Raw genomic sequence first — 27,597 nt, 5'->3', positions numbered from 1 at the left:
TAATTCAGCACAACTGGTTATAACACTTCAATAGGAGATGGAAACCACTGGATCTATTTTTGTTCCTTATACTTGTTGCTTGCAAGAGCAGGAGCTAAGAGTGATTTTAACCCCAGAGCAGCCTGAGTTCTCAAAAATAAGAAGCGATGTGGGAAGCCATTCAGCTCATCTAACACATCCTTCTACAGCAATCCGACTTTCGGATGAGATGTTAAACTGAGGCCCTGTCTGCCCTCTCAGGTGGATCTAAAAGATCCCATTGTACTATTTTGAAGAAGAGCAGGGGAGTTATCCCCGGTGTCCTGGCCAATATGTATCCCTCAATCAACATAACAAAAACAGATTATCTGATCATTATCACATTGCTGTTGGTGGGAGCTTGCTGTGCGCAAATTGGCTGTCGCGTCTCCCACATTATAACAGTGGAGGAGCAGAGTATAAGGCCTAGGATGTGCAGCTGTTGACTATCACCGAGGGAAAGCAGGACTAGACTATGGAGGGTTATGTAAACAAGGGTAATGACCTTTCAGTTGATATATTGTGTAGCGGGTGATGGGTCTGTCAGCTTGCCTTCCTGACCCAGAGCGGTTGCGAGTCACTCCCACTCCCTGGTTCTCGAGCCTGGATTTATTAATCAGGGTGTGATAAAGTGCAGCAAACATCTGTTTTGTGCAAAGAAGTATGGGTTTTATTCAAGAAAACAAATAACACAAATACACTCCAATAAAACTGTAAAATCTTACAAAAAGGTTCTAAACAATGGGGAATACTTTATTACAGGTAATAAACACAACAGAAATACCTCCCACCTCCCACTCACTCTCTAACTAGGTTAGACTCTAGGGCAACAGGGATAATGCTCACCAGATCCTTTCCTTTGACAGCTAGGGCTGTTTCGCGGTTTCGGGGTTCTTTGGTTATAGCTGCTTTGCCTTGCCATACCCCGGATGTGGTAGAAGACCTCTGTTGTGTATTGAAAGCCAGTTGGGGCAAGTTCTTTTCTCTGATGTCGCGATGTTTCTTCCGGCGTTTTCTCGCCGTGTGCTCTCGATCTTGTTCCGAAGTGCTTGGTCAGAAAAGTTCTTTCTGTGATGGTCAGAACAGGGAGTTTCCTCTTCTCTGTCTTTCTGGTTCCATAGGCCATCAGTTTATACTCTGAGAGGCTCCTTAATCTTTGCACCAAATCTAACGTTTCTTTTGTTTAAGCTTTGCTGCCCAGCTAAATGAAACTTGATTAAGTGTTTTTAATCTGGCGTTGATAAACTTTTCTGAGCTGACGAGCTCTTGTCAATTGTTGAAATTATCCTTTGATTTCTAGTCACAATTGTTAAAGTTAATTTCTGGTGTCGAGTTGTCTGCCTGGGTCCCAGCTTTCTATGCAGGCCGGAAAGGTGATTAGCATTATGCATGTGTTGGATGGGTTCTGTGCTTGGATTGAAATTGTACTTCCTTGGGTCAATTGTTGAAATGTAAATGTCTTCTATGGGGCAGGTTTCGAGGGTAAACAGTTCCCCAGACAATTTGGTTAGCTCCAATGTCCCCAGACAGCTTGATTAGCTCCAATATCCACACTGGCCCTTTAGAGGTTGAACCCACCCCTTTTCTTGCAGCCCTTTACTCACAGACCCAACATTCACCTTTTAAAAATCCCAAACTTGGTTAGAACTCGTAGATTTCTTCCATAAGCATTTTAGGATCCCAAACTTTCTGCTTAATAGTCCCAAATCAAATTTCCTTTTCAGTGAGTCCATACACTGGGGGGTTTCCATGAATTTTGGAATCTTGCAACTGAGAGGCAGGATATTAGCTTGGTATGGACAGAGTGGTGGCTGTACCAAGTGATAATCTGCTGTGGATTAACAGCAAGTATTAGTTATTAGGTAGCATTATGCAAATAAAGGACACATACAGATAATGTAAATATATCGTACAAAAAATAATCCTAGCTATTACAATGACAAACCAATCAGAGCAATTAAGAAAATTGCCTCCACTTCAATGCGGAGTCAAGTCTAGGGTTTGGAGCGTCATGTTTTAGGATTTTTTGACTATTTTTCCACAGAAAGCAGTTGGGAAAAGAGTTACTTTTAAATGTTGGGTTTTTAAAGCAAAGTTCATTCACACAAGTTTAGGGGAAAGAAACACTTTGGGCTAGAATTTGGCCAGCCGAACACGTTTTTTTTTGCGATATTTTGTCTTTATTGTCGTTAAAGACATTTACCAAATTTGGCCAAAGGTTAGGAATGGCGGTTTTGAAATATCGCCGAAAAGCGGGTTGCCAAACGTAGAAATCCTCAAAAAATAGGACCGGCTAAATTTGACCGTTCGGTGAACCCGTACTCGGGTGAAAAATCAACGCGTGAGAAAAGCAGGCGTTGCAGCCCCATAATCATCGGCAGGAATGAGGACCTACTAAAAAAGTAAGTTGAGGTTTTATTTTTTAATTCTTTTTCAGTGAATGTTTACTGATTTTTAATTTTTTAATTTTTGTTTTTTCTTGTGTTTTCTCCTCTCCCAGGCCCTGTATTTGTGGCATTAATCGGCCCAGGCTAAACTTGGTGAGGATCGTGGTTTCCACCACGAATCCTCCAGCAATGCCGATTTTTATCAATAGGTGAGTCTTTGGTCCAAATTTACCCCCTTAAAAAATGTCAAAATTTTAAATTCTTATTTTTTCCCAAAAATGACATTAAAAACCAAGGGCTAGACTCCCCCCTCTGGTCGCTAGGGCCCAAAAAATGGGCGATGTTACAGCCCTTGGCGATGTATCAGCCTTCATGATCGCTGGAACATCGCCAATTTTTGAGATTGCGACTTTTGGCTCAGCGATTGCCCAGTGATGCAAAACGGGCCCAGCGATAGCCCAACGATGTGGAAGGCAAAGCTTCCCTAGCAACGGTCTTCTGCGCATGCGTTTTTTTTTCGGTAAACAGGTTTCCCCGCATTTCAAGCGTCATCCACACATGCACAAAGGGTAAGGAGAGAGAGAGAGAGGGAGAGAGAGAGAGAGAGGAAAGAGAGATTGAACAAACTGACCATATTTAAATTATCAATATGTCCGACCACGAGTCTGCTGAAAGCGGGCAGGAGGTGGAGGGAAGGAGGAGGGCTAAGCCCTTCTCAGACAAAGCAAGTGAGGCCCTCGTCAATGAGGTGCACTCTCGGTGGGCCCAATTAACCCGAGGTAGGCGTGGAAAACCTCCACCCAGGGTCTACCGAAAATTATGGAACGAGATCGCCAATGTGATCTCCGTGGCGTCCAATGAGGCAAGGGGCTCGGACCAGTGCCGCAAACGCTGGAACAGCCTGGTTACTTCAGCCAGAGTAAGTATAGATTGTATATTGTAATGATGGAAATTGTTAATTACAATTATAAATATCCAGGATTGAAATTAAGATTGTTATTCTTAAATATATATTATATATATATTCCCTGCTAAGATCTGGACAGGGCTATGAACCTGCACCCTTTTTAATTCTCTCTGGCTGCTGTCACTTACACAATATCGAAAGCTGGCCAATTTCTTAGAGACAAGAGGTGGTTCGTATGCTAATGAAGATTGTTTCCTCCGCAGATTATAAATAATAAGCAATTTGTTAAGCAGTCTCATTAAATGGTGAATGCCTCACACCCATTCTGTTGGGAAATCTCTGGGCCCAGCCACTCAGCAAGGGTTGTCGAGCAATCCTAATCTTGTGGCTGTGAAGACAGTGAGATTAAAAATAGAGATTACAGACAGAGGGAGAGTCGTGGGCGGGGTATATTTTAATTATCACTGTGAATAGTCATGAATATTGACATAGGTAGTCAGTCAGGCCTTTAAACAGAATTGCAAGTGCATACCTTGGCCAGACTCATCAGCCTTGAATTTATTTGGCGCTGCGCCATTTTACAGGCATAAAACAGGTCCCCGAGTGCCCAACCTGTACTGCTCCTCCTGGCTCCTCTGCAGAAGTTCAGGCCGCATGGCTGGATTATTCAAAGCGATCATTAAAATACGCCACAGACACAACGCTCCTCCTGTCCGTGATGGTCGGCTCGTGCTCTTCCACAGAGGCAAACCCCCAAGCGTAAGCTGTGCGCGGCCTTCTCCTGTAAGAAAGAAAGGAGTTCGTTAGTGACATCCTGGGGAGGTGCTCAGACAATGCACTTGTCATGCTTAAATAATTGTTATGCAGTGTGCAAGATGGTAAACGTGGGGAAGTAAGGTTTGCAGTACTGATGAGCACAGTGGTTATGTTACTGGGTTAGTATTCCAGAGGCCTGGACTAATGATCCAGAGACATGAGTTCAAATCCCACCACGGCAGCTGAATTTTTTAAAATTCAGTTAACAAACAAACCTGGAATGCAAAGCTAGTATCAGTAATAGTGACCGGATTGCTATAAAAACCCATCTGGTTCACCAATGTATTTTAGGTAAGGAAATCTGCTGTTCTTACCCAGTCTGGCCTATGTGTCACTCTCGACCCACAGCATGTGGTTGACTCTTAACTGCTCTCTGAAATGGCCCAGCGAGCCACTCAGTTGTACCAACCCGCTACAAAAAACAATACACGGACTGCAATGGTTCAAGAAGGTGGCTCACAACCACCTTCTCAAGGGCAATTAGGGTTGGGCAATAAATACTGGCCTTGCCAGCGATGCCCACATCCCAGGAATTCATTTTTTTTTTAAATGAGTGTGAGGAGAAGGAGGTAGAGTGATGTGCGTGCAGTGATTGTAGGAGAGTAAAGGGAATTGGGGGTGGAGAATTGTGAGTAGTGAGGCTGAAGGTGGTGAAGATGTGAGGAGTGAGCAAGAGAGCAGCATCCTTAGCAACTCTAGCGAGGTCAGTGAACTTCTTTCACCATTGCAGCCATGTCGTGGGAACTAAGCTCCTGGCATTGACCTCTTCTGCGATGTCTTACCGTTGGTGGTAAAGGTGTTGCCTTGGAGGGGAATCAGGATCTAGCTCCAGCTATCCACCGCATGGTCCAGGGGACTCCAACACAGAATCAGAGAACCTGGAAGCCCTGTCTGGACCTATTGCAGCCAGTGTTCACATTTCCCTGTTATCTGCCACCAGTGTGCACCTCCCCATTAAGAGGTGCTGGCTGCCTTTAAGTGGCATCAATAAAGCCCGATTCCCAGACCCCTCGCCCCAACAGGCATTCAGCCAATGAATATTGAGTACACCTGCACACCTGAATTGTTTCAATGAGGTCACAGCACCGATGAGAAAAATTGAAAGATAGGAAATGATAGCCTAGAAATGTGACCATGCCCTCTACTAACATACTTCCCGCTGCTTTCGGGAGTCCTACTTCACATTTAACAATTTTCACTGATACATAGAAACATAGAAACATAGAAAATAGGTGCAGGAGTAGGCCATTCAGCCCTTCGAGCCTGCACCACCATTCAAAAGATCATGGCTGATCATTCACCTCAGTACCACTTTCCTGCTTTCTCTCCATACCCCTTGATCCCTTTAGCCTTAAAGGACATATCTAACTCCCTCTTGAATATATCTAACAAACTGGCATCAACAACTCGCTGCGGCAGGGAATTCCACAGGTTAACAACTCTCTGAGTGAAGAAGTTTCTCCTCATCTCAGTGCTAAATGGCTTACCCCTTATGTCGCCTGGTTCTGGACTTCCCCAACATCGGGAACATTCTTCCTGCATCTAACCAGTCCTGTCAGAATTTTATATGTTTCTATGAAATCCCCTCTCATCCTTCTAAACTCCAGTGAATACAGGCCCAATCGATCCAGTCTCTCCTCATATATCAGTCCTGCCATCCCAGGAATCAGTCTGGTGAACCTTCGCAGCACTCCCTCAATAGCAAGAACGTCCTTCCTCAGATTCGGAGACCAAAACTGAACACAATATTCCAGGTGAGGCCTCACCAAGGCCCTGTACAACTGCAGTAAGACCTCCCTGCTCCTATACTCAAATCCCCTAACTATGCATCAACAACTCTCTGCGGTCGAGAATTCCGCAGGTTAACAACTCTCTGAGTGAAAAAGTTTCTCATTTCAGTTCTAAATGGCTTACCCCTTATCCTTAGACTATGTCCCCTGGTTCTGAACATCCCCAACATCGGGAACATTCTTCCCACATCTAACCTGTCCAGTCCCGTCAGAATTTTTGATGTTTCGATGACATTTGTAGAATACTTTAGTGCTCTTTTTAATATTTTTGGAGATTTGTCTTCTCATTCTCCCTTCTTGCTTTCCTTATCCCTCTATTAAAATCTTGCCTTATTTTCTTGTATTTTCTCTTATTTTTATAGTTTTTTTTAATCATACTCATTGTCCTTACACATCTTCTTCTTCAATTTTAGTTTGTTTCAAAACTCTATGGGGAAAGGGCGGGAAAGTGGAGTAAGGCGACGAAGATCAGCCGTGATCTTATTGAATGGTGGAGCAGGCTCGAGGGGCTGTGTGGCCTACTCCTGATCCAAATTCTCGTGCTCTTCATTTACCCACGGCATTCTAAATCTTGACGTTATCGTCACAGACTTTTTGCAACAGAAGAATTCTTGTTCCTGATTGGGTTGTCAATTTAATGCCCGTTTGCTGCAGCTTTTCAATGTGAGCTGAATTAAGATTGCCCAAGTTCCTGTCGGAACCAGGAGATAGAAGAGAATTTGATCCAATCCATCTGGGATGGATTTGAAGACAGAACTTGTAGATTATGTTGTCGTGATCTGGGAGGCACGGCCTCAAAGGGTGGTGAAAGCAGCTTCAATAGGAATTTTCAAAAGGGTATTCAAAAGAGAGCACTAACCAAAATATAAAAAATTTGCAGGATACTTTATAATGCACGGATGAAAAAACGAATTCTGCATTTAAACTGAGGAAATGCAAATCAAGAGTAAAATGATGTGAAATGTTCAAGAAAGGAGGGAGAGAGAAAACACTGAACTATAGACCAGTTAGCCTGACATCAGAGGTAGGGAAAATGCAAGAATTTATCATTCGGGAAGTGATACCAGGGCACTTACAAAATCAAAATATGATTGGGTAGACTCAACATGAATTTATGAAAGCGAAATCATGTTTGACAAATCTCTAAGTGGGTGAAATTGCCCCCGTTTGGAGGCAGTAACCTTCCGGGGCCGGGACATTTATCGCCCGGCCCGGAGGTCCCGCCCCGGCGCGGAATTTGGCCATTCCGCTCCTCAATGGAGGCGGAGCATAATCAGAGGTGTTCCACGTCCATGGAGGGCTGCTATCGGAGCGGTAGGGCGGCGCTGAGTCCAACGCCACGTTCTGGAGCCTAGCGTCCCGCCAGCAACATCACAGTACGTGGATGCTCCGCGTAGCACTGATCTGGCAGAAGGTCCTTCCCCTTCAATTAAAGAGGAGGGCCACAGCGTGTTCTGCAGTCCCTTTAGCGACCTCTACTGGGCCACCAGGGATGCCCTTGACCGGGTCGACAGCCCGGCACGCATAATGGAGTACCGGCCTGTGGGATGGCAGCTCGGTCGAGGCGAGGGCCGCCATTGTCAGGCCGACAAATGAGTCGGCCGACAGAAAAATATGGCGGCCCATGCCGCAAACGGCCTCCGCTTTAAGGGGCACCCCAGCAGCGGATGCCATCCTCGCCACCCATGGGGCTATTTCCCCCGCGTGGCGGTGAGGGGTCAGCGTGGGCAGTGAGGGGTTGGTTCACATGGCGATGACGTAATTGCCAAATGTGCATTGGCCCGGGACATAAATCGCGCTAACAACACACCGCTTCCGGGGCAATTTCCCCAGACGCGCTATCGAACCCTTCCCCTCCCCGGCAATAACCTCATTGTGTCCCACTAGCGCCCTCCGGAAGTGCTAATGGAGCTATAAAAAGTACAATTTTGGCCACTTAGAGTTTTTTGCAGTTGTAACTAGCAGGATAGATAAGGGGCAACCAGTAGATGTGGTGTATTTCCATTTTCAAAAAGCATTCGATAAGGTGCCAAACAAGAGATTATTCAACAAAATTAGGGCTCATGGGATTGGGAGTAATAACAGCATGGATTGAGGATTGGTTAACGGACAGAAAACAGAGAGTAGGAATTAACGGGTCACTTTCAGGATGGCAGGGTGTAACTAGTGGTTCCGCAAGGATCGGTGCTTGGGCCTCAGCTATTCAGAATGTATATTAATGGCTTAAATGAGGGGACCGAATGTAATGTATCCAGGTTTGCTGACGGTAAAAGCTAAGTGGAAAAGTAAGTTGTGAGGAGAATGCAAAGAGGTTGCAACGGGATTTAGTCAGACTAAGTGAGTGGGCAGGAACATGGCAGATGGAATATAATGTGGCGAAATGTGAAGTTATCCACTTTGGTAGGAAGAACAGAAAAGCAGAATATGTTTTAAAATGGTAAGAGCTTGAGAAACACTGATATTCAGAGGGACTTGGGTGTCCTTGTGCATGAATCACAGAAAGTTGACATGCAGGTACAGCAAGTAATTAGGGAAACAGATGGTATGTTATGCTTTATTAAAAAAGGATTGGCTTACAAGAGTAAAATAGTCTTACTGCAATTATATGGGGCCTTGGTGAGACCACACCTGGAGTACTGTGTACCGCTTTGGTCTCCTTACCTAAGGAAGGATATACTTGCCTCAGAGGGAATTCAACAAAGGTTCACTGGACTGGTTTCTGGGATGGGAGGGTGATTGTCCTATGAAGATAGATTGAGCAGACTAGGCCTATATTTCCTAGAGTTTAGAAGAATCAGAGGTGATCTCACTGAAATGTATAAAATTCTTAGAGGCTTTGACAGGATGGATGCAGAGACCATGTTTCCCCTGGCTGGAGAGTCTAGAACTCGGATTCACAGTCTCCGAATAAGGGGTCGACTATTTAGGACTGAGATGAGGAGAAATGTCTTCACTCAAAGAGTTGTGACTCTTTGGAATTCTCCAGCCCAGAGCGTTGAGTATATTCAAGACTGAGATCGATAGATTTTTAGATACTGAAGGAACCAAGGCATATGGGATAGTGTGGAAAGGTATAGTTGAGGTAGAAGATCAGCCATGATCTCATTGACTGGCGGAGCAGGTTCAAGGGGTCGTATGGCCTACTCCTGCTCCTATTTCTTATGTTCTTGTGAGATAATTGGTGAGAATGAAATCATATACCAGCAAGAACTCAGCTTTCCTTCACATCTCATTTTCAATCTAATTTGAGTCCTCAAAATTCACAGGTAATTGCAAATTCCAGTTTGAGAATTAACCTTAATACCAGCAGCCAGTGTGGATGTCTCCTTGGACCACCATGGAATATCCTCACCACTACATTGCTTACCTGTACAGTTCCATCAAAAGATTGACGAAAGAAAGACTTGCATTTCTATAATGCCTTTCATGATCTCAGAATGTCCCAAAGTGCTTCACAGCCAATGAAGTACAATTGAAGTGGTGCAGTGTAGGAAATGCAGCAGCCAAGTTCTGTCAAACAGCAATGTGATGATAACCATATAAGCTGTTTTTGTTATGTTGATTGAGGGATAAATATTGGTCAGGACACCGGGGATAACTCCCCTGCACGTCTTCTAAATAGTGCCATGGGATCTTTTACGTCCACCTGAGAGGGGAGCCGGTGCCTCGGTTTAACGTCTCATCTGAAAGACGGCACCTCCGACAGTGCAGCACTCCCTCAGCACTGCACTGGGAGTGTCAGCCTAGATTTATATGTTCAAGTCCCTGGAGTGGGATTTGAACCCATAAACTTCTGACTCAGGGACGAGTGCCCTACCCACCGAGACACAGCTGACACCAAAAGAAAAACACTACCTCCGTGATCGCAATCCCTGCCGCACGTAACTTGGTAGGCCTCAATCAGGCGAGTTGCGCGGGGACGCCCGTTTGATGGCCCGCAGCTTGCCAGCCCAATGTTAATGAGGCCGGCAGCTGAAAGTCGCAGATGGCTTGTTGCCGCGGATATGGGCGATCGTTCGGCACGCTCCGCTTGTCACTGGCCCAAAAGTCAATATCGCGCCGACGAAAATCGGGCGGTGTCTATGCTGCCCGGCAAGTTGAAAATCTACTCTGGGAATTAGACCAAACAAATTGAGACGTTAAATCAAGGCCCCGTTTGAAGAGTTTAGAATCAGCGTTCACAGTCTCATAACAAAGGGTTGGCCATTTAAGACTGAGATGAGGAGAAACTTCTTCACTCAGAGGGTTGTGAATCATTGGAATAGACCTCAAAGGACTGTGGATGCTAGGTCGTTGAGTATATTGAAGGCTGAGATAGATAGATTGTTGGACTCTAGGGGAATCGAGGGATATGGGGATCGGGCAGGAAAGTGGAGGTGAGGTCAAAGATCAACCATGATCTTATTGAATGGCAGAGCAGGCTCGAGGGGCTGTATGCCGTACTCCTGCTCATATTTCTAATCTCTGTCCTCTCAGATGACACTATTTTGAAGAAGAGCAGATGAGTTCTCTTTGGTGCAGCCTGATGTCCTGAAAGGCGATATATGAATACAAATTCTTTCTTTCGTTCCTTTTTACAACAGCTGAGTATTGCTTCCTTGTTCTTTGTTCAAGGGCACAGGTTGCCTCCCTGTATTTGTTAGGTTCATTTATAGAACTATGTTAACAATCCAGGAAACAAATTTCTGGGAAGTGAAAAATACATGATGCATCTCTGCCAATACAAAAGAAAAGTTTTGGTTTGCTTGAGAGAAATCTGGCACTATACAATGTTTTTCATTTGGACAGAATAATTATCGTAATAAGGCTGGCTCTGAATCAGCACCAGAATAAACAGTAATTGGCAGTTCATTCAAAACATGCACAACTACAGGTAGCATCACAACCTCAAAAGCCTCCAAACACGGATACGAATCTTAAACGGTAAGTGTGCGCCTCTCTCTCGGATAAAATCATTAATTATAATAAATCAAGTGAAAGCACCCTTGATCTAGATAGCAATAGGTTTGAAACTGTCATGAGACACTGTGGATTATTTTTTAACACATAACACATATGTGTATGGGGGTGCGTTGGCAATGCGAGGCTTCTGGAAGGTTGCAAGCGACAGAAAATAAGGGTTGTAAATGTTGTCGTGCCATCTCCATTACTGCACTCACCACGAGTGAGAATGGCAGTGGGGCTGGTTTATCAGAAAATTACTCGTTACTGATCGCTCCAATATTGTGAGACTGTGGTCCCGGGGCAGAATCCTTTATGATGGGAGTGTAGATTGGCAAATCAGGGGTCAGCTCGCCTAATTGATGGCACTCGCGATTTTCTGGCTGGCAATTAAGCCTCAGAATTTACGTGCTTATAGTGTGATTCCATATACCATAGGCTTGCACAGATTCCTACCTGCATTATCATAGGGCAGACTGTTAACCCATAAATACGCAGACAGGACATTATGTGAACTCATTAACTGGTGTACTAATATTTCAGGCAGAGGCAATTATACCCGAGGCGTTTACTCAATTTGTATATTATAATTTAATTGAAACAACCAATGGAATACATTTAAAAGATATTGTAGATGGGTGGAATGTAGAATGTTTCAGTGTAAGGGGTGTCACAGTTGTGTGGGGCGGACTGGTTGGTCTTTATCTTTCCGCTATTGTTCATTGTTCATAGGTTTATATTTAACCTTCAGGGCTGCTGACCGAGGGCCATGCGGCTCTTTGTCGGCTGGCACGGACACGATGGGCCGAAATGGCCTCCTTCTGCGCTGTAAATTTCTAAGTTTCTTCTATGTTTCTATTCATTACTATTTGTCAGGGAGTTAGAAAGCAAATTTTTCAGAATGCTGGCCAGTTAATACATTGGGGTCAAATTTCCTGAGTCCGGAGAACTAGGAATACAAATACCCTGCCTAAACCTCTCTACCTCTCCACCTCTCTTTCCTCCTTCAAGACGTTCCTTTAAACTTACCTCTTTGATCAAGCTTCTAGTCATCTGTCCTAATATCTCCTTATGCGGCCAGGTGTCAAATTCTTTCCAGTAACACTCCCGTGAAGCAGCTTGGGACATTTTACTATGCTAAAGGTGCTATATGAATGCGAGTTGTTGTTATATACCCAGTTGCTAAGCAGAGGAAATGGGAGGCCTGTTTCTTGCGCAGCTCAACAAACAACTGACAAGAGAGTGGAAATGTGAGTTGGCACCAATTACAGAGAAGGCGATCTAGTTAGAGGTAATAAAGAAAATAGACAATTATTGCACAACTTTCATGTTTCCTGAGCCGATTACTGAGCAGTTTCACTGTAAGCACAGTCATGCTATTCTTGCTGGGTCATGTGTCCAAGAATGCCCCAGATAACCATTTACACTTGAACAGTTTCTACATAGCAGGCAGCTCAAACTAGTTTGATGAGCGACATTACTTATTAATTTTCAAAATTTTAAGTTGCATAATTTATATTCCAGCTACATAAAAGTGCTGTATAAATCCTCCACATTCATTTTATAGCTTCAGTGGCAGTAACCTTAGGACATTAGCACAGTTGTAGATTGAACGAAAAATGATTGCTAAATCTCGAGATGCTACTACCATATGCTGACAAAGATTCTCGCCTGCTGTTATGCTATTTATTACAGGAGTGTATTTTACTTCAAAGTTCTTTTTCAACTTTCCATTATGGTACTTGTTGACTCTCGGTCTTGTGCCAATATTTAGCCTTAGATGGAGTTTACCAGTTGCTTTCGGCTGCATTCACAAGCAACCCGACTCCAAGAAAACTCTCAATGCAATTAGGGATGGGCAATAAATGCCAGCCTTGCCAGCCAGGCTCACATCCCATGAATGAATAAATAAAAATGTTTAAAGTTACTGTTGATTTTGCCTTGTCTGCAATAAGCTTCCTCTCTTGTACAATGCCCCAAAGTGGAGATGAGAGGATAGCTTTACTCTACCATTTTACCTGATTTTGGGTGAATCTGAGAATCAGGCTCGACAAGGTGCTCGACAAGGTGGATGCAGAAAGGATATTTCTACTCATAGGTGAAACTAGGGGACATAGTCTCAGAATAAGGGGCTGCCCATTTAAAACTGAGATGAGGAGGAATTTCTTCTCTCAGAGCATTGTAAATATATGGAATTCTCTGTCCCAAAGAGCTGTGGAGGCTGGTCATTGAATATATTTAAGGCGGAGATAGACAGAATTTTGAGCGATAAGGGAATAAAGGTTTATGGGGAGCGGGCAGGGAAGTGGAGCTGAGTCCATGATCAGATCAGCCATGATCTTATTGAATGGCAGAGCAGGCTCAAGGGGCCAAATGGCCTACTCCTGCTCCTATTTCTTATGTTCTTATGTTCTTATCATAACATCGTAAAATCATACAGCAGAGAAGGAGGCCATTCGGCCCATCGTGCCTGTGCCAGCTCTTTGAAAGAGCGATCCGATTAGTCCCATTCGCCTGCTCTTTCCCCAGAGCCCTGCAATTTTCCCCTTCAAGTACACATCCAATTCCCTTTTGAAAGTTACTATTGAATCTGCTACCAGCACCCATTCAGGCCGTGCATTCTAGATCATATCAACTCTCTGCATATCATGTCTTTTCCTCATGTCGCCTCAGTTTTTTTGCCAATCACTTTAAGAATATAACATAATAAATAGGAGCAGGAGTCGGCCATTTGGCCCCTCGAGCCCGCTCCGCCATTGAATAAGATCATGGCTGATCTGATCATGGGCTCAGCTCCACTTTCCTGCCCACTTAAAACTCCTCTGGTGTCCTCTGGTTACCAATTCTTCTGTCATTGAAAATGGGTTCTCCTTATTTACTCCATCAAAACCATTCAAGATTTTGAACACCTCCATCAAATCTCCTCTTAACCCCCAAAGACTTGTGTACGTACAGCATCAGTTCTCTCTGTTCCTGTGCCCCCTTTAAAATTGTAGCATTTAGTTTATATTGCCTCTCCTACCAAAGTCAATCACTTCACACTTCCCTGCGTTAAATTTAATCTGCTGAGTGTCTGTCCATTTCATCAGTCTCTCTATGCCCTCCTGAAGTCTGTCACTGTTCCTCCTCATTGTTTACTACATAGAAACATAGAAACGTAGGTGCAGGAGTAGGCCATTCAGCCCTTCGAGCTTGCACCACCATTCAATATGATCATGGCTGATCATGCAACTTCAGTACCCCATTCCTGCTTTCTCTCCATACCCCTTGATCCCTTTAGCCATAAGGGCCACATCGAACTTCCTTTTGAATATATCTAATGAACTGGCCTCAACAACTTTCTGCAGTAGAGAATTCCACAGGTTCACAATTCTCTGAGTGAAGAGAATTTCTGAGTTTCATGTCTTTGAAATTATGGCTTCTTTACCCAAGTCCAGGTCATTAATATATATCAGAAAGAGCAGTGGTCCCAACATTGACATCTGGGGCACACTACTTCACACTTCCCTACAGTCTGAAAATCAACTATTCACCACTACTCTCTGCTTTCTGTCCCTTAGCCAACTTCGTAACCATGCCTCCAAAGCCCCCTTAATCCCTTGGGCTTCAATTCTGCTAAGTCCACATACATAACATCACCCGCATTACTTTCATCCACCTTCTGATATTTCACCAAATAACTCAATCAAGTTAATCAGACACTATTTGCCTTTAACAAATTCATGCTGGCTTTAATTTAGTAATCCGTATTTTTCAAAGTGCTAATTAATTTTGTCCCAGATTGATGTCTCAAAAAGTTTCCCCACTACTGATGTTAGGCTGACTGGTCTTGAATTAACGCTTTATCTCTCTCTGTTTTTTTGAACAGGGGTGTACCATTTGAAATCTTCCAGTCCTCTGGGACACCACCCCCATATCTAAGGATGATTTGACGATTGTGGCTAGAGCCTCTGCAATTTCCACCCTTGCTTTGCTCAGCACCCCCTCTAGACAGGACGACTTTTCTACTTTGAGCGCTGCCAATCTTTTAAGTACCTCCACTTTATGTATTTTTATCCTAGCGTGGAAGAGGAAAATCATCCGGAAAGCGTTCACTTCGAGGATTTCCAGTGGGAAAATACAAAAGATTGTGGCTATCGGGAACGCTCACCCCACCTGCAATGTATGCACCTGTGAGTATGCTCTCGGGTTTGTGTGTGGCTTAGCCAGTCATGTGATGTTCAAAAGACTCAATAACATCCCAGCCAGTTGGGTCTAGCATATGTAGTTGTCAGCCTAGTGGATGAACTAAACATGTGTAGAGTGATTGTTAAACCTTTGTTAATAAACAAACTAGTTTTTAATAGTAATGTGTTTATTGTGTTCCTAACATAGATGAGACTGCACACAGGGACGTTAAAGTAACAGTGACCTCAGTCTTTATTAACACACTCCAGAGTGAGGAACAGGCCTTAGGGGCCAGCTTATATAAAGTGCTCTCAAGGGATGCTGGGATCCCTTGGGACTTCAGGGGATGCACTCCCTGGTGGCGGAACATGGGAGTTGCATGCTTTACAGGTACACAACACCACTCCACCCGCAAAGTCAAAGTGAAAACTATGTACAAGGTGAGGCGGTCGGGAGCCTTTCTTTCCATGGTGGACCGCCTCGGTACAAATGTCTGTTCTGGTGTGTTGGCTGTGCCCTCGCTGGGCTGGCGTGTTGTTGGCCATGCAGGGCTGCTAGGTGAGCCTGGTCTTGCTGGGCTGTTGGGCGTGATGGGTTCAATTTCCTAATCCGGGGTGGTGTCGGTGATCCTTTGGGTGCGTGTTGTGGGCTCGAAAATGGTGGTGTCTACTGTGGGTTGTTCAGGGCAGCCTGTGAACCACTGCCTCATTGTCTAGTTTGACTACAATCACTCTACTCCCTTCTTTAGCTATCACCATGCCCGTGATCCACTTGGGATCATGTCCATAGTTTAGCACATACACAGGGTTATTCTGATCAATTTCCCGCGACACAGTGACGTGACCATCGTTTACATTTTGTTGCTGCTGCCTGCTCTCTACCTGATCATGCAGGTTGAGGTGAACCAGCGAGAGTCTGGTTTTAAGTATCCTTTTCATGAGTAGCTCAGCCGGGGGCACCCCTGTGAGCGAGTGGGGTCTCATGCGGTAGCTGAGCAGTACTCGGGACAGGCGGGTTTGGAGTGAGCCTTCTGTGATTCGTTTGAGGCTCTAAATGATTGTTTGAACTGCCCGCTCTGCCTGCCCATTGGAGGTTGGTTTAAACGGGTCATGAATTCTTTAAATTCTGCACTGGTGAAACATGGGCAATTGTCACTGACCAGTATGTCAGGCAGGCCGTGGGTAGCAAACATGGCCCTCAGACTTTCAATGGTGGCGGTGGCGGTGCTTCCCGACATTATTTCATATTCAATCCATTTTGAAAAAGCATCCACCACCACCAGGAACATTTTACCGAGAAGCGGGCCCGCATAGTCGACATGGATCCTCGACCATGGTCTGGAGGGCCAGGACCACAAACTTAGTGGTGCCTCTCTGGGCGCATTGCTCAACGAGCACACTGCATTACGTACACAGGACTCTAAATCAGAGGCGATACCAGGCCACCACACATGGAATCTGACTATCGCTTTCATCATTACTATACCCGGGTGTGTGCTGTGGAGATCCGAGATGAACGTCTACCTGCCGTTTTGGGTAACACTACGGGGTTACCCCACAACAGGCAGTCTGCGTGAATGGACAGCTCATCCTTTCGCCGCTGGAATGGCTAGATTCGCTCTTGCATTTCAACGGGGATGCTGGCCAAGCTCCCATGCAGTGCACAGTTTTTTACACAGGACAGCAGAGGATCTTGGCTGGTCCAAGTTCTAATCTAGCGGGCCATGACAGGTGATTTATCATTCCATGACCATCAACAAATCTGCAGGCTGTGCCACCATCAACAAGTTTGCAGGCTGCGCCATTTCCACCCCCGTGGTGGGCAATGGTAGCCGACTGAGAGCATCCGCACAGTTCTCGGTGCCTGGCCTGTGGCGGATGGTATAGTTATATGCTGATAGCGCGAGTGCCCACCTTTTTATGCGAGCTGAGGCATTAGTATTTTATCCCCTTGTTTTCAGTGAACAGGGATATGAGGGGCTTGTGATCGGTTTCCAGCTCAAATTTGAGGCCAAACAGGTACTGATGCATTTTCTTTACCCTGAACACACACGCTAATGCCTCTTTCTCAATCATGCTACAGGCCTTCTCGGCCTTGGACAAGCTCCCGGAGGCATAGGCAACAGGTTGCAACTTTCCCGCAACGTTAGCTAGTTGTAATACACACCCAACTCCGTACGACGACGCGTCACTTGCTAGCACAAGTCTTTTACACGGGTTATACAATACAAGCAGCTTGTTGGAGCATAAAATGTTTCTGGCTTTCTCAAAAGCAATTACTTGGTTTTTTCCCCATACCCAGTTCTCACTTTTAAGCAATAACACATGTAGGGGCTCTAATAGGGTGCTTAACCCCGGTAGGAAGTTATCAAATAGTTGAGGAGTCCCAGGAACGACTGCAGCTCCGTGACGTTCTGTGGCTTGGGTGCGTTCCTGATAACCTCTGTCTTGGCGTCTGTGGGCCGAATGCTGTCCGCCGCGATCTTTCTCCCCAAAAACTCCACTTCTGCTGCCACGAAGATGCATTTCGGCCTCTTCAGCCGCAGCCCTACGCAATCCAATCGCTGGAGGACCTCCTCCAGGTTTTTTAGGTGCTCGACGGTGTCCCGACCCGTGACCAATATGTCATCCTAAAAAACCACCATGCATGGTACCGACTTGAATAGGCCCTCCATGTTTCTCTGGAAGATCGCTGCAGCCGACCCAATTCCAAACGGGCATCTGTTGTAGATGAACAGTCCCTTGTGCGTGTTGATATAGGTGAAGCCCTTCGAAGACTGCTCAGCTCCTGCGTCATGTAGACCGAAGTCAAGTCAAGCTTGGTAAATGTCTTGCCTCCTGCCAGCGTCGCAAATAGGTCATCTGCCTTAGGTAGCAGGTATTGGTCCTGTAGCGAGAAACGATTAATAGTTACTTTATAATCGCCGCAAATCCTGACCGTGCCATCACCTTTGAGTACTGGAATAATCGGGCTGGCCCACTCACTGACTTCCACTGGGGAGATGATGACCTCGCGTTCCAGCCTGTCCAGCTCGATTTCCACTCTCTCCCTCATCATGTGAGGTACCCCTCACGTCTTGTGGTGAATGGGTTGTGCCTCTGGGACCAAGTGGATCTGCATCTTCGCCCCGGAAAAGTTTCCAATGCCTGGCTCAAAAAGGGAAGAAAATTTGTTCAGAAGCTGGGTACGAGGCCTCATCGACATGTGATCGCGCTCGGATGTCATCCCAGTTCCAGCGGATTTTGCCCAGCCAGCTCCTTCCAAGCAGTTTGGGGCCATCGCCCGGGACAATCCAGAGTTGCAGTTCGTGCACCGTGCCCTCGTATGTGACCTTGACCATGGCGCTGCCCAGGTCAGTGATAAACTCTTTGGTGTACATTCACAGTTTCGTGTGGATGGGGCTCAGGGCTGGTCTGAGTGCCTTGTTGCACCACAGTCTTTTTTTACTCATGATGGATTGGCTAGCGCCAGTGTCCAGTTCCATGGCCAAGGGTAAGCTATTCAATTTTATATTTAGCACTATAGGTGGACATTCCGTCGAAAATGTGTGCAACCCATGTACTTCAGCATCTGCCTCCTCTTTCTGAGGCTCGAAATTGCTTTGATCCACCATGGACCGATCTTCCTCTGCCACGTGGTGGTTAGCAGGTTTTTCAGAGCTTGCAGCTCATCTGCAAGCTCGTTGGAGGTGCCCCATTGTTCCACAGCTCTTGCAAACTTAGCCTTTGAAGCGGCATGAACAGGCTGAATGGAAGCCTCCACAACACCAACAAGGTGTGAATTGCCTTGCATTCATCCTTTGTTGCGGACGCTGAGTCATCTGACTCATGGTTTCTGCCCTGTACATTTCTGCTCGCAAACACAGTTCCAGTTAATTTATGAACATTGCTAGCACTTGTGCGCTGAGAGATTTGTTTGGTGTTATCACTGGTGGACATAAACGCCTGTACTATTGCAATGGCCTTACTGAGGGTCGGTGTCTCTACAGTTAAAAGTTTTCGTAGGATGGTCTCGTGGCCAATGCCCAGTACAAAAAAGTCTCTGAGCATTTGCTCCAGGTAGCCATCAAACTCACATTGTCCTGCGAGTCGGCTTAGCTCGACAACGTAGCTCGCCACTTCCTGCCCTTCAGATCGCTGGCACGTGTAGAACCGATACCTCGTCATCAGCATGCTCTCCCTTGGGTTAAGATACTCCTGAACCAGTGTACACAGCTCCTCATATGACTTATCTGTGGGTTTCACCAGAGCCAGAAGATTCTTCATGAGACTGTAGGTTGGTGCCCCGCAGACTTTGAGGAGGACCGCTCTCCTTTTTGCAGTGCTTCCTTCTCCGTCCAGATCATTAGCTACAAAGTACTGGCCTAGCCTTTCAACATAGGCTTCCCAGTCTTCACCCTCTGAGAACTTCTCCAGGATGCCCACAGTTTGCTGCATCTTTGTGTTGGATTCGTATATTCGTCGCCAGTTATTGTGTTCCTAACACAGATGAGACTGCACACAGGGAGGTTAAAGTAACAGTGACCTCAGTCTTTATTAAGACACTCAGATAAATTTGACACCGAGCCAAAAAAGAAGAAATTAAGGCAGATGACCAAAAGCTTGGTCAAAAAGGTAGGTTTTAAGGAGCATCTTAACGGAGGAAAGAGAGGTAGCGAGACGGAGAAGTTTAGGGAGAGAGTTCCAGAGCTTGGGGCCCAAACAGCTGAAGGCATGCGCCCACCGATGGTTGAGCAGTGAAAATGAGGGATGTTCAAGAGGCCAGAACTTGAGGAGCGCAGACATCTTGTGGGGTTGTGAGGCTGAAAAGATTACAGAGATATGGAGGCGTGCCATGGAGTGATTTGTAAACAAGGATGAGAATTTTGAACTTGTATTTATATAGCGCCTTTAACATAGTGAAACATCCCAAGGCGCTTCACAGGAGTATTATGAGACAAAAAAATTGACACCAAGCCACATAATGAGAAATTAGGGCAGGTGACCAAAAGCTTGGTCATAGTGGTAGGTTTTGAAGAATGAAACATGTAAGATTCTGAGGGGGCTTGAGGGGGTGGATGCTGAGAGGCTACAGAGTCGAGAACACAGTTTCCCGTGGCTGCAGAGTCTAGAACTAGGGAGCATAGTCTCAGGATAAGGGATCAGCCATTGACGACTGAAATGAGGAGAGATGTTTTTACTCAGAGAATTGTGAATTTTTCAAATTCTCTACCGCAGAGATCTGTGGATGCTCAGTCGTTGAGTACACTCAAGGCCGAGATCAATAGATTTTTGCACACGAAGGGAATCAAGGAATAGGGATCAGGTGGGAAAGTGGAGTTGAGGTCGAAAACCAATCATCATCATCATCATAGGCAGTCCCTTAGAAATCGAGGAAGACTTGCTTCCACTCTAAAAGTGAGTTCTCAGGTGACTGAACAGTCCAATACGGGAATTACAGTCTCTGTCACAGGTCGGACAGACAGTGGTTGAAGGAAAGGGTGGGTGGGGAGTCTGGTTTGCCGCACGCTCCTTCCGCTGCCTGCGCTTGATTTCTGCATGCTCTCGGCGATGGGACACGAGGTGCTCAGCGCCCTCCCGGATGCTCTTCCTCCACTTAGGGTGGTCTTTGGCCAGGCACTCCCAGGTGCCAGTGATGATGTTGCCTTTTATCAAGGAGGCTTTGAGGGTGTCCTTGAAACGTTTCCTCTGCCTACCTGGTGCTCGCTTATCGTGTAGGAGTTCCGAGTCTCATGTCGGGCATGCGAACAATGTGGCTTGCCCAACAGAGCTGGTCGAATGTGGTCAGTGCATCAATGCTGGGAGGATCAACCATGATCTTATTGAATGGCGGAGCAGGCTCCAGGGGCCGGTTAGCCTACTCCTGATCTTATTTCTTACGTTCTTATGTTCTTAACTTGCATTTATATATAATGCCTTTCAGGAAGTCCCAAAGCGCTTTATAGCCAACAATGTATTTATGAAATGTAGTCACTGTTATAGAGAGCAAGCTCCCACAACAGCTGTGTGAAAATGATCAGACAATCTGGCTCTTTTTGGTGATGTTGATTGAGTAATCAATATTGGCCAGCTTTATGCCAGGGAGGCTCAGTGAAATTCTAACTCTATTATGTGACAGGAAAGTCCCTGGCTTCTGTATGTGGATCACAGGTTGCTAATGTTTCCAACAAATTACCCTTCCAGAGCAGGAAGATTTATTTTGTGGCCATCAGACCATCCAATCGCGTCTGCACGGGCAGAAATCCCCCAAGTCCCTGACCTAAAGATGCCCCCAATTAGATTTTAGGCCATCCAATGTAAACCTGCCTTTCATTGAATTGTGATGCCCAATCGTTCTGTAACCAGGCCATCAAATTTGCTGTGAAATCCAAATGCTGGAAATAGAAGGAATGAAATTGCTGCCAGAATTGGCACTAATCGCCTATTATGGGAATTAGTTTAATCCTTTTAAAATATGAAAACTAATATTGTGTCACAGAGCTAATCCCTCGATCAGCTATTCAAGTGCATTGAGAGGAAGCATTTTGTTCTGCTGGTAAAGGCCATGTGATGAGGAAAGTAGTAGAAAGCACTGAAAAGATATCTTTAAAAAGGCATTTCTGCTGTCACTTTGCATCTCGTTTCACTGATTAAAAAAGGCAGGAAAGCAAATAATGTAAAGAAAGACAATAAATACTTAGATAAGGACTTTTTCAAAGACACTGCAGAGATTCTGGCCAAAGGGTGGGAGAGGGGCAGAACATGAACTCTGAACTCCCACACAAGCCTACAGCTAGTTGTATGAATGGATGGTTCCATTTCAACACAACCAGAAACAAGGGAGCATTTAGGTGATCAAAAGGTTGGTCAAAGAGGTAGGTTTTGAGGAATGTCTTCCAGGAGGAGAGAGAGGTGGCGAGGCGGAGAGATTTAGGGAGGGAATTCCAGAGCTTCGGACCCAGGCTGATGAAGGCACGGCCGCCAATGGTGGAGCGATGACAATCGGGGATGCCCAAGAGGCCAGAATTGGAAGAGAGCAGAGATCTTGGAGGGATGTGAGGCTGTCGGAGGTTACAGAAATAGGGAGGGGCGAGCGAGGCCAAGGAGGGATTTGAAAACAGGGAGGAGATTTTTTAAATCGAGGCATTGACAGACCAGGAGATAATATAGGTCAGCGAGCACGGGGTGATGTGTGAATGGGACTTATATTGACCCATGTTTTAATTGTGGACATTTGACGGGTTTAGTTTAAATATATCTAGCGATGCTCATAGAAACATAGAAACATATAAAATAGGTGCAGGAGTAGGCCATTCGGCCTTTCGAGCCTGCACCGCCATGCAACAAGATCATGGCTGATCACCCACCCCAGCACCTCCCCCCCACGCCCCCTCCACACCCCCCTGACCCCCCCAGCCGCAAAGACCACATCCAACTCCCTCCCGAACACATCCAATGAACTGACATCAACAACTCTCAGCTGCAGGGAGCCCCACAGGCCAACAACTCCCCGAGTGAAGAAGTCTCTTCCCAATCCCAGCCCCAATTAGCCCACCCCCCATCCCAAGAGCGTGCCACCCCCCCGGCTCCGGACTCACCCAACATCGGGAACACTCCCCCCGCACCCAACCTGCCCCGTCCCGTCAGAATCCTTCCCAAATGCCGAACACCTCCGGATGTCGAGCCCCCAGCCCCGGCCACCCCGGAGCCACGCCCCCGCGACGCCAACCACACCACATCCACCAACCGCCATCTGCGCAGTCAACCCGTCCACCCCACTCCGAACACTCCCCGCACCGAGGCACAGAGCCCCCAGGCCCGCCCCTCCAACACACTTCGCCCCCCCAAGACCTCCGCTGCAATGTGGCCCCTCCTGTTCCCCGCCCTGGGTTTCTCCGCCCCCCACCTCCACCACTCTCCCCTCCATCCCCCACCCCCGTCTCCCCTCATCTTCCTTCTGCCTCCCCGCACAGGCTCCCATCTTGGGGGCGGTAACCTTCTGGGGCAGGGAATTTTAACCCCCAGCGTGGAAGTCCTGCTCCCGCCGCAGAATTGGCCTTACCACCCCTCAATGGAAGCGGAGTGCAATTTCCCACACTCCACTTCCTTTGGGGGCAGTTACCGGGGCACGACTGGATGCTCCTGTGACAGTTGGAACTTGTGCTCTCTACTCTCCCGTCCTGTGACAGTTGGAACTGGTGCTCTCCACTCTCCCATCCTGTGACAGTCTGAACTGGTGCTCTCCACTCTCCCTGTGACAGTTGGACAACCATGGTCTCTTTTATTGCTTTCAGCAGTCGGAGAGGAATTTCCCTGAGTTTTTCCTAAAATTGGCAATTACATTTTTGCCTCCCTCAGGAGTTAGCATTACTAGTGGTTGGTGATGGAAGTGCACAAGGTGACACGGACACTAGAGGTGTATATGGGGCAGTTGAATCGATAGCTCCCATTTTGCTCTGTCGCCTAAAGTCACGTATTGTATTCTATCTGATTTATTATATTTGCTGACATTTATTATATTTCTCTGACATTTCCCGTCTTCCGGATGAGATGTTAAACTGAGGCCCCGTCTGCTCTCTCAGGTGAACGTAAAAGATCCCGTGGCACTATTTCGAAGAAGAGCAGGGGTTTTGTCCCCGGTGCCCTGGCCAATATTTATCCCTCAATTAACATCACTAAAAACAGATTATCTGGTCATTATCTCATTAGTTGTTTGTGGGAGCTTGCTGTGCGCAAATTGGCTGCAGTGTTTCCTATATTTCAACAGTGACTACACTTCAAATGACTTAATTGGCTGTAAAGTGCTTTGGGACGTCCTGAGGTCGTGAAAGGCGCTATCGAAATGCACGTCTTTCTTTTCTGTGATTCTGTGTCGCCGTCACCCGGTGAAGCAGGTAATTGGGCCATGGCTGGTTTCTGTTCCTCATTTGTTTTGGTTCGTCTTTTTGCAGTTCCTCAAAGAAATTAAAGGCAAAAATAAAAGCCATGTAATGTAACAAAAATGGGGATCAAATTACCATGTTCCAGGGTAGGACACATTGCTTCTCACTGAGGATCATCCACGGACCAAACTCTTGATAACTTTCCGTCAAGAGGTACCAGACAGAAGACCCTTGCCCCACTGCATGTTGCTTCAGCTGATAGCTCAGTCACTTAAAGCAATAGCTAAAAACACTCAGATTTAGGGCGAACAGACAGTTCAATCCCAGGCCTTGCCCTAAGGTAGTTGATCATAGCCAGGATAGTGATAAGGATACAAAACTGAAGCAAGTCACTCCACAGGTTGGCTGAAAAGCACGCAAGTGCAGACCAGGAATAGGGTTATTCCTTCTTCGGCAGTCCCTCGGAGTTGAGAATGACTTGCTTCCACACTAGTATGAGTCCTTGGATGACTGAAGAGTCCAATGCGGGACCTGTTGACTCTGTCCATGAGGATCCGGATATTCCAGGTCCCGAACTTCATTTTAAAGTGTGGAAGATGCCTGTGCATGAATTATTTTAACGTGAGGTGGCTGTTGCACACCAGCCATCACACGGGCTTGGCAGAGCTAGGTCTTGGTCCAGTGGCAAGGGGATCCAAGACGACTGGAGACCTGGCTCGCTGCATGGGCCTAGTACACACACACACACACACATCGGGTTATTCACACGATTAAACAGCGTGCCAAGAATAGAGAAAATTCTTTTAAAGTCTCACCATCAAACTGTTAAGGGAACAAATCTTTGAAGTTTGCTTTATGGTGCAATTTGATTATAATTGTTTCTCTGAACATCCACTTGCTCTCCATAAAATAAAAGTTTTTTGTTTATTCATTCATGAGATGTGGGCATCACTGGCCAGGCCAGCATTTATTGTCCATCCTTAATTGCCCTTGATAAGGTGGTTAATAACCGCCATCTTAACAACTGAGTGGCTTGCTGGGCCAGGTCAGAGGACAGTTAAGAGTCAACCACATTGCTGTGGTCTGGAGTCACATATAGGTCGGACCAGGTAAGGGCGGCAGATTTCCCTCCCTAAAGGGCAGTAGTGAACCAGATAGGTTTTTACGACAATCCAGTAGTTACATGGTCACTGATACTAGCTTTTAATTCCAGATTTTTATTTAATTAACGGAATTTGAATACACCAGCTGTATGGTGAGATTTGAACTCTGATCTTCGGATCATTAATCCAGACCAAGGGCTCAATTTCCCCCAGTGATTTGCGCGTTTTTTTGGAGCAGGCTGCTCTTTTTGGCCGAAGTTGAAAAACCACAGCTTCCTCATCAATTTGCACCAGCGTAACTCAGTTAGTTATGATTTTTTTAGGTCAGTTTTTTTTCAGCCACAGTGGGTGTAACCTGCCACCTGCGCGAATTCTGGCCATTTAGAGAAGTTTGGCCAGCTGAGAGTTACTTCAGTTCTGCTTAGGCCAGTGTATGTGACCTCTGCAGAAAAACCTTACGGATAGTTAAGGAAATCGGCACAGCAGCTGCCTGGACACATTAAAAGAATTGAAAAATACAAAGCAGCAACTTACCTCCAACCCTGCCCAAAGACTATCCGGTCCCATTCTCAGGAGAGAGAGAAAGAGAGAGGAGAGAGAAAGAGTCCGGGGACCGAGAATGGGACCAGACCGGGAGAATGGGGACTGAGAATGGGACTGGGGGTTGGAGGTATGTTGCTGTTATGTGCTTTTCAATTCTTTTAATGTGTTGGGAGCTGGCTGTATGCTTCACTTTGCAGCCTCAACTCGCATTGTGTCCCTGGTTATCATGGAAGCCCAATCTTTTTGGCGCAGATCAAGGCTCCACCCCCAAAACTAAAGGTCGGGTTATGCCACGCCAAAATGAAGAAATCCAACTGGAAACTGAGAATTTTTTTTTTACGTACTTAGGCCCCAAAAAATTGGGCGTAACTCTTCAAGTACTCCTAAAAAAAATGCTTTGGGGAAAATGGAGCCCCAAGTTTCTAAACTGAAACAGACTATTTGAAGCATTGTATACGTGTTTAGGAGGAAAGATTGAGTAGGTTGGGCCTCTACTCATTGGAATTCAGAAGAATGAGAGGTGATCTTATCGAAACGTATAAGATTATGAGGAGGCTTGACAAGGTGGATGCAGAGAGCTTTCCACTGATGGGGGAGACTAGAACTAGAGGGCATGATCTTAGAATAAGGGGCCGCCCATTTAAAACTGAGATGAGGAGGAATTTCTTCTCTCAGAGGGTTGTAAATCTGTGGAATTCGCTGCCTCAGAGAGCTATGGAAGCCGGACATTGAATAAATTTAAGACAGAAATAGACAATTTCTTGAATGATAAAGGGATAAGCGGTTAGGGAGAGCGGGCGGGGAAGTGGACCTGAGTCTATGATCAGATCAACCATGATCTTATTGAATGGCGGAGCAGGCTCGAGGGCCCGCATGGCCTACTCCTGCTCCTATTTCTTATGTTCTTATGTTCTTATATGCTAGTTCTCTCAGCTGACATAACTGCTCTAATCCCACTTCCCCGCTCTTTCCTGTACTTAGTGCTGTTTAGGCTTAAATACTTATAAGCTGCCATTGTTTTATGTTAATATTTCTAGATTGTGATATTTTTCATTACCTTACGATATTCCTATTCACCTCTTTTTGTTTGAATTTCTAGGAAATAAATGAAACTTGCTCAAACATTAATCAGATCCTGGAAACCTACTACCTCACAACAATGTACAGCATTGAGTTCATCTTAGGCTTGATTGGGAACACCATTGTGATATGTGGCTACATATTCTGCCTGAAAGAGTGGAAGTGTAGCAATATTTATCTCTTCAATCTTTCCATTTCGGATCTGATCTTTATCTGCACACTTCCAATGTTTGTGGTCTATTACGCCAACAACAAAAGATGGGTATTTGGCAATTTTCTCTGCAAGCTGAACAGATACATCCTCTACACCAACATGTACTTAAGCATACTGTTCTTGGTCTGCATTAGCATTGATCGATATTTGCTGGTGAGCAACCCACTGAGGTTCCACATCTTTCAGAGGAGGAGGACTGCCATCTTCATCTGCATCGCTCTGTGGATTTTTGTCACCTTGGAAATAGTCCCCACGTTGACGTTCATTGGTGCAGACGGTGTCACGGCCGCTGATAACAGTACCTTCATTAAGTGCGTCGATTATGCGAGCTCCGGGAATCCGAGTCATAATCTGATTTACAATATGTGTCTCACCTTTTTCGGGTTCCTGCTCCCGATGTGCATCATGGGAGTTTTCTGTGTGCAAACCGCACGAAAGTTAAATAAAATAAATCAAGAGCGAATTCGGAATGTTACGTTGGAGAAACCTCTCACGTTAGTTATATTGGCAATTGTTATTTTTTCTGCACTTTTCACTCCTTATCATATCTTGCGAACTGCCCGAATGGTGTCCAGATTGGAAGTTATCAACCTTTCAGATTGCACTATTGAGGGGATAAAGGCTGCTTATGCTATTGCAAGGCCTATAGCATTTCTTAGTACTATTACAAACCCAATATTCTACTTCCTTGCTGGAGACAAATTCAGGGAAACAATTACAAGCAGTATAAAGTCTCTCTGTTCCAGAAATGCCCCGCAGCATTCAAGATAA

The 27,597-nt window shown here is 45.8% G+C and overlaps 1 protein-coding gene across 1 annotated transcript; it reads left to right on the top strand.

The window, feature by feature from the left end:
• Positions 1-493: 493 nt before the first annotated feature.
• LOC139266269 (succinate receptor 1-like) lies at positions 494-27,597 on the top strand. The gene is made up of 5 exons (XM_070884100.1): positions 494-515; positions 2,306-2,420; positions 2,519-2,614; positions 3,210-3,324; positions 26,632-27,597. The coding sequence occupies exons 1-5, from the start codon at positions 494-496 to the stop codon at positions 27,595-27,597; spliced, it is 1,314 nt and encodes a 437-aa protein (XP_070740201.1).

The sequence above is a fragment of the Pristiophorus japonicus genome, chromosome 6 (genome assembly GCF_044704955.1).
Source record: "Pristiophorus japonicus isolate sPriJap1 chromosome 6, sPriJap1.hap1, whole genome shotgun sequence".
NCBI classification, from domain to species: Eukaryota; Metazoa; Chordata; class Chondrichthyes; family Pristiophoridae; genus Pristiophorus; species Pristiophorus japonicus.
Note: the sequence above shows the minus strand (reverse complement) of the source record. Positions and strands in the feature narration are given on the sequence as shown.

What these genes read in the sequence shown, in the direction of transcription:
- LOC139266269 (XM_070884100.1), top strand. Translation starts at nt 494, where the DNA reads ATGGAGGGTTATGTAAACAAGG. An exon ending in AATGAGGACCTACTAAAAAA is followed by an intron (nt 2,421 to 2,518) that starts GTAAGTTGAGGT and finishes CTCCTCTCCCAG; the next exon opens with GCCCTGTATTTGTGGCATTA. An exon ending in ATGCCGATTTTTATCAATAG is followed by an intron (nt 2,615 to 3,209) that starts GTGAGTCTTTGG and finishes ACCTCCACCCAG; the next exon opens with GGTCTACCGAAAATTATGGA.